This window comes from Anastrepha ludens, chromosome 2 (assembly GCF_028408465.1).
Source record: "Anastrepha ludens isolate Willacy chromosome 2, idAnaLude1.1, whole genome shotgun sequence".
Lineage (NCBI taxonomy): Eukaryota > Metazoa > Arthropoda > Insecta > Diptera > Tephritidae > Anastrepha > Anastrepha ludens.
This window is the reverse complement of record NC_071498.1, coordinates 162,065,070-162,079,622: the sequence shown is the minus strand read 5'-3', so window position 1 is coordinate 162,079,622 and position 14,553 is coordinate 162,065,070. Positions and strand designations below refer to the sequence as shown.

Sequence of the window (14,553 nt, the reverse complement as noted above, 5' to 3'; positions counted from 1 at the left end):
CTGAAGAATTTACGTTAGAAGCCATAAAAGCAGCCGAGTTTCTAAGTGGGGACCAACTCAGGCGACATAAATTAAAATCACCGAGGACACAAAGATGACTGTCACCAGCTATGCTTGATGCTAATGACACAACATTGTCAGTATGTGCAAAGTATAAATAATCCGGACTATTCGGCGGAATGTAGGATGCACACACATAAACTGTTCCAGATGAGCCATAAACACGAACACAAAGCTGATCGATGAGTGTGTCAGAATTGGTAAGTGTAACCAATGATGCCCGAAATTTTCTCCGAACAGCAATGAGAACACCACCTCCTCTGGAACATCCAGATTTGACAGGGTCACGGTCTTTACGGAAAACGTCGTACAAATTGAGGTCAAAAATTTCACAGTCAAAGAAATTTTCATTCAGCCAAGATTCAACGAGTACAAAAATATCAAAGTCTAAGATAGAACTTTTCATATACACCGAGGAACATTTAGTTCGAAGTCCAGATATATTTTGAAAATACAATTTTAATAATTTACTACTAGCGATGGAGTTAGCTGCAGAAGTTACGGAATTAGAGGTGGAGTGACGTCTTTTTGAAAAAAAGTAAATGGCCTAATTTTTACGTTCGTAGGCCATATATCCGCATTTAAAAGCTTATCATAGGAAAATTCAGATACGCCTAGCTTAAAATTGATTTTCTTGAAATCCTTTACGAGGGTATCCTTTTTTATAAGCATATAGCAGGAAAGAAATTTGCGGTCAATTGCTGCATGTTTCGCAACATAGTCCACAATATCGGCAGCTGTCACAGTGTTCGAGAAGGACGATATGTGCAGCCACTTCATGTTAGGAACTACACTTAATTCACTATTTTGGTTTGAACCGATAACTAAAGGTTGTTTAACCTTTTTTCTGTTAGCTCTAGTTACGGTTTTCCATTCACGTGTACGATTTGATGTAGGTGCCAGAGAAGTCGGCATTGCCGACGCTTTTTTGCAAGTTGATGTTGATGGGAGAACGGACGTAGTAGCAGTAGCAGCAGCAATTGGCGTCAGCTTCACTTTAGCTGTATTAGTAACAGCAGCGCTGTAAGAGAGCGGCGCATCGCCAGCAGCAGCATGAGAGTGCGAAGCAGAGGAATACGAACTAGTCTCACCAAGCGGAGCAGCAACAATAGACGCGTTTGCAGGCGACGTAGCAGCAGTCACTGGTAGTAGTGGCTCCTGTCTCTTCGATTTGCTTTTCGCATTTTTTGTGTTCCTTGCATGACACTCACATGCAAGAACACAAGCACTAAGGTCCTTCACCTCAGCGGTTAGCTGTACCAGAGCAGAGGAGACATCAACCGTTTGATGTTTTCGTAACTCCTTTACTTCTGCACACAAATCACTTATTTGCGAAATCAGCAACTGCTTATCCTCTTTGAGAGAGCTAATTGCAGCCATCGCACGAGCATTTTCCGATTTCAGAGCAGCAATCTCTCTGATAATTGTTTTCAGACTGATATCAGATTTGTTTACGTCATCAGCTGATGTTGATTTCGGCAGTTGTTGATGTGGTGATAAATGTGCACTTAGATTAGCTGGATTCACAGGTACATTATCAGCAGAGGCAATTTCGTCATCCAGGTTGATGGGAGTTGATGGTGCTCGAAGGGATTGGCGTCGAACAGCGGCACACTTATCACAGATAAATTGCTTACCCGTTTTAAGTAAAAATTCCAAGTCAACAGGTTGTAGGTTGACACAATTTAAATGATAAAAATCATTGCACTTGGCGCACTGCACTTTCTCTTGTGTACGCTCAACCTTGTTGGCACAGAGACACGGCATTGTTAGTTCGGTATAATGAATAAATGTAATAAAATAGAGTCACTGTCTCATAAATGAAAATTACACAATTTTTAATTTAAGATGGCTTAGCTTCATAATTAAAACTTCGATAGCGGAGCAATCAAAAAACACGACCGATCACGTTGACATGCACATGCAACTTGTTCAGTTGCTTCGGATCATTTCGACGTTGGTGTATCGCTCTCATTTTCACCACCAGTAGTGCATTGCCTTCGGAATCCTGGGTGCCAGTCTCGGTCATAAGGGGATGTGGAGTTCGAGCCTGTACGTCCAATGCCCGAGCCGACGGGAGGATTTCCCAAAAGTGGGTTACCTCGTGCAGAAATATCCTCAGTTAGCCTGCACATTACAGAAAAGAAATGCATTTTATACCTCCTGCCAGGTTGTCGGTACGGTAATCTCCGTACTTGGCACTTGGGTGGCTACCAATTCCGCTGTTCCGCGAATGAGTGGATACCCAGTTTCTATATGGAGCTGCCTCTTAGTTCGTGGTAAGTTAATCTCCACAACATGGAGTTAAATCACAACTTGAGTCTCATCCCCGCGACAAGGATACCGACACGATAAGGCTTCAAGATCCAAGTTTCCTATCTATTTTCCATACTCAAAGTGGTCAACATTTTTGGGTTCGTTCCAATTCTTTTGTTTAGCTTCCATGACATGATTATTTTGTTGAGTAGGATGTCGGCCTCACATCAGCTAGACAGACTTCTCTTATTGCCGTCAGCTAGTCTGATTTGCGCCAGACCAATGGGTTACCAATATCAGTTTCGAGAGTTGGTGTCAGATAGGGTTATCTCTATCCGATAGGGTCATCCCGCTTGACATTTGAATAGAAGAGACTATGTATTCGCGTCACTACACCATTAACAATGCAATTAGACGATTTGTAAACGTTGTTGAGGCGTAAATCTTTCCATGGTGAAACGCCAGTGTCGAATACTGAAAACAAATTTTGTATTTAGTCTGACAAGAGTCACGCTTGATCCATCAAAACATCCTATTGGAAAAAATACCTCCAATCTGATCACCCTTTATAGATTAGAGTACAAGTTAAGATAAGATAAAAAATTATCATTTTTCATTATTAAATTTATTGATTACAATTAATTTATTAAAATTAATACCCGGTTTCACCAATCAATTTAAAATGTATCGGCCTATTAAAATTTAACAACACAAAATTTCGTATTGAAATTATTTTTCTTATTATTTGCTTTGATTCAAGGCAAGAACAGAGGGTATTGAAATTTAAATTTAAAATCCTTGTATCTTTATTTTTTAACAGCCTCATAAATTTGGAATTAGTGAAGTCATGCATGAGCCTTTAAAAGTAGTAGAACTGATTGAAAATAGTAAAAAAATAATACTAATTATAATCAGTACTAATATAGGAAACAAGTAAATGAAACATAGATAGCGAAAGTATTTGATCAGACCGCTTGCTGTTTGTGTGCGACCTGAAATAGTCACAAGTCCTTTGGGGTTTTCTTCCATCAAGAACTGATTGGAATAAAGAATTTGACATTTCTGTCCAAAAAGAGCTGGTTTTGTGGGACTTGTTGCTGTTCTTACTGGACCCAGGAGAGGTAGTTAAGTATTGCTTAAGCAATAATTGTAGCTTTAGAAACTGCGGGGCTGAAAAAGTAACAGGAGGGAATTGAGAATAACGAAATGGAAGGTCATTTTGGAAGCTTTTGCGTGCAATACTCAGCAGTAGTCAAAAAAATAATTCTTACAAAATTGTATTTCATTTGAAAATAAAGGTTGTCAAAAAAGTCTTGCGGTATTTCCGCAAGCTTGTCTTTCTTTGCAAGCGCGTAGTTCTAGTTGTATTCGTCGCATCGGTTCACGCTAGAGCTTTTTGGAAAGCTCTTTTCACGTGCTAACACGTGTTTCATTAATTGTTGTTTGCTTTTAGTCGTTCGTGAGTTATAGCGTTGCAAACATGGAGCAAAATAAAGAGAAAATACGGCATATTTTACAGTACTACTACGATAAAGGCAAAAATGCATCTCATGCTGCCAATAAAATTTGTGCAGTTTATGGACCCGATACAGTTTCCATTTCCACCGCACAACGATGGTTTCAACGTTTTCGTTCTGGTGCAGAGGTGATCGAAGATGCGCCACGGTCCGGAAGGTCTGTCGTCGAAAATTGCGATAAAATCGCTGAATTGATCGAAAGAGACCGGCATAGTAGCAGCCGTAGCATCGGCCAAGAGCTGGGCATGAGTCATCAAACCGTTAAAAACCATTTGAAGAAGCTTGGATTCAAAAAGAAGCTCGATGTATGGGTGCCACACGACTTGACGCAAAAAAACATTTTTGCCCGTACCGAATCGCTTCTGAATCGCAACAAAATCGACCCCTTTTTGAAGCGGATGGTGACTGGCGATGAAAAGTGGGTCACTTACGACAACGTGAAGCGCAAACGGTCGTGGTCGAAAAGCGGTGAAGCTGCCCAGACGGTGGCCAAGCCTGGATTGACGGCCAGGAAGGTTCTTCTGTGTGTTTGGTGGGATTGGCAGGGAATCATCCACTATGAGCTGCTCCCCTATGGCCAAACGCTCAATTCGGACCTGTACTGCCAACAACTGGACCGCTTGAATGCAGCACTCATGCAGAAGAGGCCATCTTTGATCAACAGAGGCCGAATTGTCTTCCATCAGGACAACACCAGGCCACACACATCTTTGGTGACGCGCCAGAAGCTCCGGGAGCTCGGATGGGAGGTTCTTTTGCATCCACCGTATAGTCCGGATCTCGCACCAAGTGATTACCACCTATTTCTGTCTATGGCGAACGAGCTTGGTAGTCGGAAGTTGTCCACAAGAGAATCCTGTGAAAATTGGCTCTCCGAGTTTTTTGACAATAGGGAAGCGAGCTTCTATAAGAGGGGCATTATGAAGTTGGCATCTCGTTGGGAACTCGTCATCGAACAAAACGGCGCATATTTGACTTAACCTATATATATATATCGACATGGATCATAAAAGACTTCCTGCACTAAAATTCATATTACACATTTCTTCGCTACCTTTGACTTTCCCTACTGGGCTTTCGTGTATCTCTGCACGTGCGTGTGTTCGGTTTTAGGCCTATTAGCGTTTATGGCGATTTGGCTGGATGGTAAATTGATTATGCTTTGCGATTATACGTTTATGCGTGCTTGGAGTGTTGGCATTGCACTTCAATTGCACAACAACAAAAACTATAAGCCTAAAATACCTACACATTCTTAAACGGCGGCTGTGCATTCAGCTGTTAGCGTTTCATTTCACATTGGTTATGGGTACAATAAAAGCATGCGTATTTAAAATTTTAATATGGAAAACATTTTTAAACTGAGTTGTGTAATATTGGAAAATTTTAAATTCCATTCGATTTACGTTTCTATTGAAAACTAATAAAAACTCTGTTGAGTTGCTCCACTCCAAAAGAAGTTTTTTTTTTTTTTGCATATAAAATTTAACCACCGTTAAAAGCTTAAGTGAGCCGGCTATGTTTTGTGCTAAACTCAATCATAACAAACAATAAGTCATGATACCTTCACAAGAGCCTCGGATAAAATGTAACTACGAAGCAACAGCTCAAGATAGACCGTTTTGGAGAAGCATTTAGAAGGAAGCTTTGACGCACCTCGCGTTGTAACGCTATGAAAGAAGAAGAAATAAATTTGTGGAAGGTATGCTTGCCAAATTATCCAAAATTTCTCACTTAGATGGGTCGACCAGAACAAAAATTTTGAAGAATCGTTTTTGCTTCTGCTACTTAAAAGATATTCTAATACCTAAAGAATGTCATACTATACCTGTGAGAACCAAAGTGGAAGAAAAATCTAAATATTTGTACTCTGAATTATGGTGGCACCCCTTAGTTTTCTTAAATTTCGTTTTTTAAACAAGCATAGGAAAATTTTGTTTGAACATTTGTAATTTTTTTTAAATCACCGGTTTTGCACAATCATTGTTTAAAGAGGTTGATAATTCGCATTCTTGCGGTTGCTCATCCGACTCAATGACTCAATGACGAATCGGTCTTGCCTTTTATGTACGATGTAATTAAGATGAGGACGGTGGCCGCCGTAGCCGAATGCGTGACTACCATTCGGAATTCACAGAGAGAACGTAAGTTCGAATCTCGGTGAAACACCAAAATTAAGAAAAATATTTTTCTAATTTTCCATTTGTGGAACAACATTAAGACGCACGCGAGACTACGATTTGAAAGCTCTCAGGATCGAAACCCTGGGCACGAAACACCAATTGATAGAAAATGTTCTTTCTAATAACGATCGCCTCTCGGCAGGCAGTGGCAAATCTCCGATTGTATTTCTGCCATGAAGAAGCTCCTCATAAGAAATCATTTGACGTCCGAGTCGACTTCAAATTGTAGGCCCATCCTCTTGTTGGACAGCTTAGGGTGTCGCAAATGTTGATAAAATCTCAGAAATACTCGGAGTTGACCGGCATGTTAGTAGTCGTAGCATCGCCCAGGAGCTAAAGATCGACCATAAAACAGTTTCAAATCATTTGCGCAAAAATAATGGATTTCTTTTGTTCTACAACAATGGTAGCGTCCGTTTTTAAAGGAATTTCGTAGTTGCTTTATAGGTAAAACAAAAACTTGAAGAGGCCATTTTCACAAGTCTCTCTACTGGCCCTAAGTGCCAGTTTTGCCAAGAAAATTTCGGAAATTTTTGAAAATGTTATAATCTCTTAGTGTAAGATCTGGACTCTATGGCGAATTCGGTGGAAACTCCCACTCAACAAAATTTCGAAAGTTTTTGAAAAAGCAATAATCTCTTAGTGTAAGGTCTGGATTCTATGGCGAATGCGGTGGAAACTCCCACTCATGTTGTGGGAGTTTGTGGCTTTCTTGATGGAACCCAAAAAAATCTTCCTTTTTCCCATTTTGGCCGACAGGAGTCGATCGCTTCTTTTGATTTTGTCAGTTCTAGGCAATAAAGGTTTGAGCAGAATGTTTGGCTTGATCTCCCATGTTCATAGTGGATGATCTCATTCCAAACACACAGCAACATCTTCTTGAGCATTAGTGCGGACGATCCTTGGACCGGTTTAAAATCATTGTTTTGGATGTTATTCTTATATCCATTTTCCACCATTAGTTAGCATTCAATTTGTTTTTATGGGAGAAAAAGGGGGAAAGAAGGATAAGGTGGGGAGAAAATGACAACCGAACCATGACTGAATAGCATTAACTGCTTCAAGCTACGGATCCTACAAACCCACCAGGTGTGTGATATCGAAATTTGTTTTATCCGGAGGTGTAAAAAGAGAGAGGAGAGATGGATGAATCTCTGGGAAAAGCAGAGCATCTGAAAAGAAGGTTGTGAAATGACTCTACCTCATCCTCTAGAAAGGACTTGACTCCTGCAGAAAGGACTCGAAGTAACACCAAGTCTCACCGTCTGAATACCTAACAGACAAAGTCCGGTTAGAGCACCCACAATATTCGGAAGCTGCAGCTTTGTTAAGTTCAGCAAAGTTCCCGCCTTCTATCTATCCGTAGCCAGAAGGGTCTCTTGACTTTATACTCTAGTACAACAACCAGCGCTTAACAAATTGCCGAAGAAGCACACCACATGTTTTCAAGGGAACCCCAATTTTCCCTTTTCGTATGAAAAACAGTTCGAGGGTCCTCTGTTTAGCTAACTCATCCGCCCAGCAGTCACTTGCAAGGTGCCTGTGTGATTCCCACACAAATCTGCTCAAAATGCTCAATGCTCAAAACTTTTGTAAATATACTTCAGAAATCACAAGCTGATGAAAAAATATTCCAAAACAATTTTTGTAAAATTATTTCTATCTATAAGGGTGTTTTTAATTAAAATTAGCTCATATATTTCTCTAAAGAATATTCATTTTTAAATTTGTTTTTTACGTCCGCAACAAAAATGTAATTACTTAATACAACATTTTCCTCATTCCAGATATCAACTGTTTTTACAAGTAAAGCAAGATGTATTACAGGGCAGATTGCCCGTGGCGTTCGAATTGGCTGCGGAGCTTGGCGCATTCGTCGTGCAATGTAAGTAGTGGATTTTTTTATACCTTAACTGCATATAAATTTTTGTAATTGGATATAAAATTATAATAATTATTAAATATCGCTTAGCAGCAACCAATCAGCAAGGCTTTTTCTTCCACATAAAAAAATGCGTACTGCTATGGATGAATAGGCACGTCCCATCCGCGAAAAAAAATTTAAAAAATCAACGGTATTTTGTAGTCACTTGTAAGTTATACTTTGTCAAACTAAAACTCAACGGGGCATAAAACTGCATAACCAGAAAATTTCTAGAAATTGAAGAAATTGAGGTGGCAGGCATTGATTGAATTTAGGTTAGCGCACTGTCCTAGGCTGTTGAAGAAAGGAGCACCCAGTGACCTTAGTCGTCTAGCTGTCAAGCCCGAACATTTACAGAGAAAATGCTTTACAGTCTCCTTCTCTGAAGTATCACACCCTCTTGGCGTCGTCAGAGCCTTAATCGCGGATTGACTATCGGAGAAAATCTTAATATCTCTCCCGATCCCGCGTTCCCTAAGCAAATGTTTTTAAAGTTTTGAACATTGTTTGAGATTTTGTGTTATGTGGTTTTTGTTGTAGAAGGAACCATAATTTTATTAAAAAAAAAATCGTAGTGTATTTACAATTTTCCAACGCGAACGAAGAAGCCGTAGGTGTACGAATTAATAGTGCAGGTGTAACAAAAAAGTCAAAGCCCAGATGTCTAAATGATGATGATGAGAGCAGGGCAGCCGCGAAGAAGGTACTGAGATGATTCCGCTTCATCCTCCAGACAACTTCTGTAGAAAGGACTTGAAGCCATGCCAAATCTCACCGCATGAACACCTAACAAATAATCTCCGGTAAGAATACCTACCAAACTCGAGAGCTACGGAATGGTTAGACTGATTCGCTAACTAAGTTGGCGCGAGGCTCAGCTTTCCAGTAGCAGGCTGCAGCTTTTTAAGGGAACCCAATCCTCTCGTTTTGCGATGAAACCGTGTCCAGGGTCGCCTAGCTTGCCAGCTCATCAACCCAGCAGATCACATATGAGCCTTAAGGATTCAGATGCAGTCGATAGAAAAGTCATTCATTCCCCGACTATTTTCGAACACACAAGCAACGAGCCCAAACCCCCTAATTGACGCTTAGCCGTCAGAGTATATCTTTACGTCTGTTACAGTAATTACAAAAGTAAGCAATCAACCCATTGCTTCCGCTACAGTAGTCCGAAGCCCAACTCCGAGCTATCGGTAAACATGTTTGCCATGCCCTGTCTCCAAACTTTGCACACCGTCCTCTCCTCTCTTTAGGAAGCATGAATGAAAAAAGTATCGCTCAGATCAAGCGAGAGTGTACAGTGATACAGTTCCATGGGGATGAACTAAAAGTTTTTCAGAAAAGTAGAGTGTCCGTAGCTTAAGTTTAGCTTATGGCCCGAATACCTCAATCTCATTGCGACGCCTACAGTTGAAGTTTTCCTTGCGATGTCTCCGGGTACCAAATTCAGCATAGCGTTAAGCGCTAGAGTGGGAGTAGTCCAAAGCGCCCCACTAATTCCAATGAAGGCAGACTTTTGGACCTACTCCAGCTTCTTAACTAATGCCGTCCTTTTCAGCGAGTTCCACCAGACGAAAATGATGTTGTATATATATACACATGTTTTTCTTCAACTCCTTGTGGATCATAGCGCGTGTGGGGTCGCATCCACAGGTGGCGGATAGGGGAATACTCGGCAGATGTGCAGAGTAGGTTGGGAAATGAAAACCACTCGCGAACCAAAATAGGCAATGCCTGTCACCAAACTAGGTTAAGCGGGCTAGCAACCTACTTTCTCGAATCCAAATTGCTAACGAATCGCCAAATGTTCAGCATCGGACAAATAATCGAACACCTTGGTTGACAACTTTTGGCTATCGTATAATGACAAAGACTGGCTTTTGGTACACAAAAAGGCTAAGAGACAATGGCTGTGTCGAACTCACGTCTTCTGCAAGTTGAATATGAAGTGAGGCATTAACCCATCTCGAATAATTTGATTAAGCGAAATCAAATGGACCGGGTCAGAAGAAGTGGGCAGCCATCGCTTCTCTACTTTGGAAAAGCTCAAGGAAGTAATCACGAACCCGGAGTTGGCATTCTTTTGAGCACCTGAGCCAAACGTTGTTTGTTGTTCTGGAAGGCTGTGCCTCACAGATTTACTATATGTGGGCACGTTTAAAATTTGCGGTTAGAAACTGTTGGGCAGCACCTAGGAAGCCAGTTGATTTGTATGTGATGTATTTTTTCATGTTTAGTGTTGAGGGACGTCAATTATTATAGAATATTTTTTCTTATAAAGAATATTTTTTCAAATGCGTATCCTTAGCTGATGTCGAGCTCGTTACCACGGGGGTACTTAACAAAGCACTAACCGCTTTGGTTACCGGTAGCCCTACTTTCCACCCTTAAGCATCAACATTTCAGATTAAATTTTATATCAAAAAGATTCTACCAAATTCCTCATTTATCATTAAATTCCGTTCATGCTCATCATGCCAAATAATAATAAGTAGCAATTGACTTAACAAATTTGTTGTAATTTATTAAAATCGCTTAATGAGGCGCGCGGAGGTAATGTAAGCACCAGGGACGCTCCAATAGTTGCGCATCAACATTTTCAGCTCATTTTTGCCAGTGAAGCGTATGAGCTGGAATCATTTTCAGGTTCATTTAACATAGAATGAGTATTTTTGGAGCGAGAAGAGGAGGGAATTTGTGAATAGTTGTAAACAATTATTTTATTTTGAGCTGAATTACACAGTGCGACAAATTTTTACTTTTTCCTCACAGAGGAGAAAATCGATAAATGCGCGATACCATAACTCAATGGTAATAAATTTGCGCACATACCAATTAAGGAATCCCACTAAATTCTTGTGGGATGCTAAAGCATTTTCCACATTTTTTGGCAAAAAAATATATTTTTTTAATTTTCTTAACATGTTTTCTTCATTAGATACCCATACGTCTGTGTCATGTAATTTTGAGGATCAAGATTGTTTTTTATTGATGGGTCATAACTAGAAGTTTTAATTCTGACGTGACGCTGAAGAACTACAAATGTAGATTTACTGCCATTGAGCAATAGTACAGGGTGGCGCAAAATTAGTCACGCTCTCGGAAGATTTTTAATTTTTGCAAATAACGTCGTACGTGAATCACATTCAACACTTGTCAACTAGACAGCTGCAATATACAATCATACAAGCAATATAACAAGCCGATAAAGACCTATTGGTCCTTAGTGGTACCAGATGGAACTTGAACCTTACGTTTCCTTGTAGTTGGATTTTTGTAATAAGTCTGCGTCTTTTGCGAATCTAAATAAACTGTGAAGCTCTAACCACGAGAGGCTTTCTAACTCATCATATTGTAGAGCTCCTAAGCATTTCATTAGTCTTCTGGGTAACGCAGGGCCAGTTCATTGAAATATCTGCAACTATTGTTGTTTATAATTTCTATCTTGTCTGCCTGTACCGCTAGCAATATCTAGGGGAGGTTTACTTTCTTTTCTAGAGGCTAGATTGCACCATTTCATGTCTATCCTAACCGTAGATCGTCTTCATGGGTTTTAATATTCTTTTTTCTTGTTGTTCAAATGGCATGTAAACTGTGCTCGTGGCAATCTCATCTACAATTTCATTTCCAGGAATGCCCTTATTTCAGGGAACCCAATAGATGTGCAGCCGTATGTCTGCAGTCTCTTTATGGCTTCTGTGCTTTTGAGAACGTTTTTAGATGAAATTTCATATGAGCTTTATGCTTTTATCGCATCTTGGCTGTCAACGTATATATTTGTTTTGGAGTTGCTTTATGTCTTTGCGAATGATGATTCTGTAGCCTTTCCTACAGCAAAGACTTCTGCTTAAAAGCTACTGCAGTGGTCGGGGAGCTTAACTGGCTGCCTGATGCCTAGCTCTGAGCAATAGATCCATGCCCCTACTTGGATAATTAAGAGTAATGAGCGCATATAAATTTTCTCATGTGTCAAGAGTACTGTTTTATGGTATTATATTTAGTTGGTTACATACTTAAACGGTCTTTCAAAAGTGACGCCTACATGTCACAAGGCAATAATAATAAGAGCCATATTTTCAAGAAAAATAGTGAAATCTGAAGTAGACTAAATTTTAACATTTTTTATTTTAAAATAACAATTCGTTTGAAATACCCTTTATGTGTATAAGTACGATACATATATGCAGTCAAATTTATAAAAAATAAATTATATAATATATATATATATAATTGGCGCGTACACCCTTTTTGGGTGTTTGGCCGAGCTCCTGCTCCTATTTGTGGTGTGCGTATTGATGTTGTTCCACAAATGGAGGAACCTACAGTTTCAAGCCGACTCCGAACGGCAGATATTTTTATGAGGAGCTTTTTCATGGCAGAAATATACTCGGAGGTTTGCCATTGCGACCGCAATTAGAAAAATTGTTTTCTTAATTTTGGTGTTTCACCGAGATTCCAACCAACGTTCTCTCTGTGAATTCCGAATGGTAGTCACGCACCAACCCATTGGGCTACGGCGGCCGAAAAGTATTTAAAATCCGTTTTAATTTTTACGAATAAGTATAAGTGTATTATTTACATGAATGTATGTATGTACGCATATTTATATACATATTTTTTTTAATGAAAATATTTTGGCAATTTTATAGTGATGCATGTACTTATGTATATTTACTATATGCAACACCGATCAGCTAACTAGAAACCCGAAAAAAATAACTGGCATTCTCTATTTGTAGAAAATGCGTAACTCCGTCAGGGAAAAAACTTTCAAAAATTACCAGGAGTTGCGAGCCTTACACTAAAATATCATGGGCTTTAAAATGCTTGGGTTGGTTGGTTGGTTCACGTCGTCATTCGTCCAGAATGCAACTAGCACTTCCGCACCATTTTGTTGTCACATCCATGTTACCAACTTGTTTAAGGGGTTTTTAAAGCAATACTGTAATATTTACAGTCTGTAAGGCTTAAGAACCTCATTAGGTTGTTGACGTGTAAGTCAGCAAATTGCTCCAGACTCTCGAACAATACTTTACCCAGGGTTGCCAATTGTGACAGAGTGCGTTGTGAAGAAAGACCATTTTGGCTACCTACTCTCCTATGGACTAGAAGCCAATTATGACTGCGGTGAGTCTTCAAGCGTCGCCTCGTTACATGTTTACCAATAATGAGGTTTGTGTGAGGTTGTAGATGGGTCATAACGTTCTGCTAATTCTGCACATCGTCTGGTCTCTCCATCTACAATTCGCGATTCGGAGATATTTTGAGAAAAATGTATTCTTGCTGGCACCCAGTTGTGTGAACACCGATTCTGCAACAACGTTATTCATGGCAGATTCCTCTCTTGCTTGCGTTGTGATTATCACTCAAGGTTGTAAGACTATTTCTGCTTAGAGGGTGTTGTAGCCGAATCCCGTGTTCGGATTCCAGCTTGGCTATCTGAACGTATACCAATAATGCCTTTAAATGTGAAATCTCCAATTAGTAGCCTACAACCTTCCCCAATTGCCAGTACTTCCGCCTGAAAGACACTGGAGGCATTAGGAAAACACACCGAATTTTCAATTCTAAGTCTATAAGAATATATACCAGCTGCAATACCGCAATCCATTTTAGAGCCATCTGTGTAGACTGTAGTATTGCAGTTGTTAAGTGAGAAACCCGTCCTCCATTCCTGCTGAGATGGAAAGAGAGTGGTGAAATTCCTATTGAATGTCACCGTTCGGATGATACGTCCTCGGTGTATTGGAGTTTGTCGCATTAATAGACTGTTTTTCCTTCCAGCGACCCGCTACATTTAACCTAAATTCACTCATGGTTACCGTCTTCTTGATATGTAGATCCGTCCGAATAACCTATGCCGGTGTATTAAGAGCCTCCTTAGAACATGACCTGATTGCACCCACCGTTAGAGCATGATCTTTATATTCTGTTAAGTAGTTCGATATTGTAATCTCTTCCAAGTGTTTTACACTAATTTACCGATCCGTATGATAAAATTGGTCGTACAACCACCTTATACAACCATAAAGTATACTTAGGTTGAAGATCCCATCTTCTACCTAGCATACGTTTGCAAGCATATAAAGCAATTTGTGATTTCCTTACCCATTCTTTGACGTTTAATTTCCAGCTTAGTTTGTAATCCAAAATTACTCCTAGGCGCTTTGCACTGGGAGAAAGTGAAAGAGTTTGTCCATTAATGTTTGGTAGAGTAAATATTGGTACCTTATATCTGGTGGTAAATAGCATAAGTTCTCTCTTACGCGGGTTTGAACTTAGGCCGCGGCCTGTGGCCCAAGGGTTAAGCTCGCCTAATGCCTTTTTAATGATCCCACTGATCGTATTAGGACACAGTCGTGATGCAATTAGCACCACATCCTCAGCGTACGCCACTATTTTTACCCCACCTATTAAGTTTTATTAAAATGTTGCTAATCACATATAACCAAAGAAGTGGAGATAATAAGCCCCACTGTGGAGTATCCCTGTGACACTCAGACATTAATTAAGTCCATTGTACTACACTTGGATTCCCTTTTCATTTTCTTTAAATCTACCCGATCTCCGAAGAAATCTGAGTAGATCTTGTGGTGCCAAGGAGCCAAGATGG

General features: G+C 39.9%; 1 protein-coding gene across 3 annotated transcripts in view; it reads left to right on the top strand.

Annotated features, from left to right (window-relative positions):
• The window catches only part of LOC128855717 (band 4.1-like protein 4), a 273,260-nt gene that overhangs the window by 101,403 nt on the left and 157,304 nt on the right, over window positions 1-14,553 (top strand). For all 3 annotated transcript variants that reach the window (XM_054090858.1, XM_054090860.1, XM_054090859.1), the window contains exon 4: window positions 7,804-7,901. In XM_054090858.1, coding sequence (XP_053946833.1) covers window positions 7,804-7,901 — 98 coding nt within the window. The remainder of the gene's footprint in view (window positions 1-7,803; window positions 7,902-14,553) is intronic.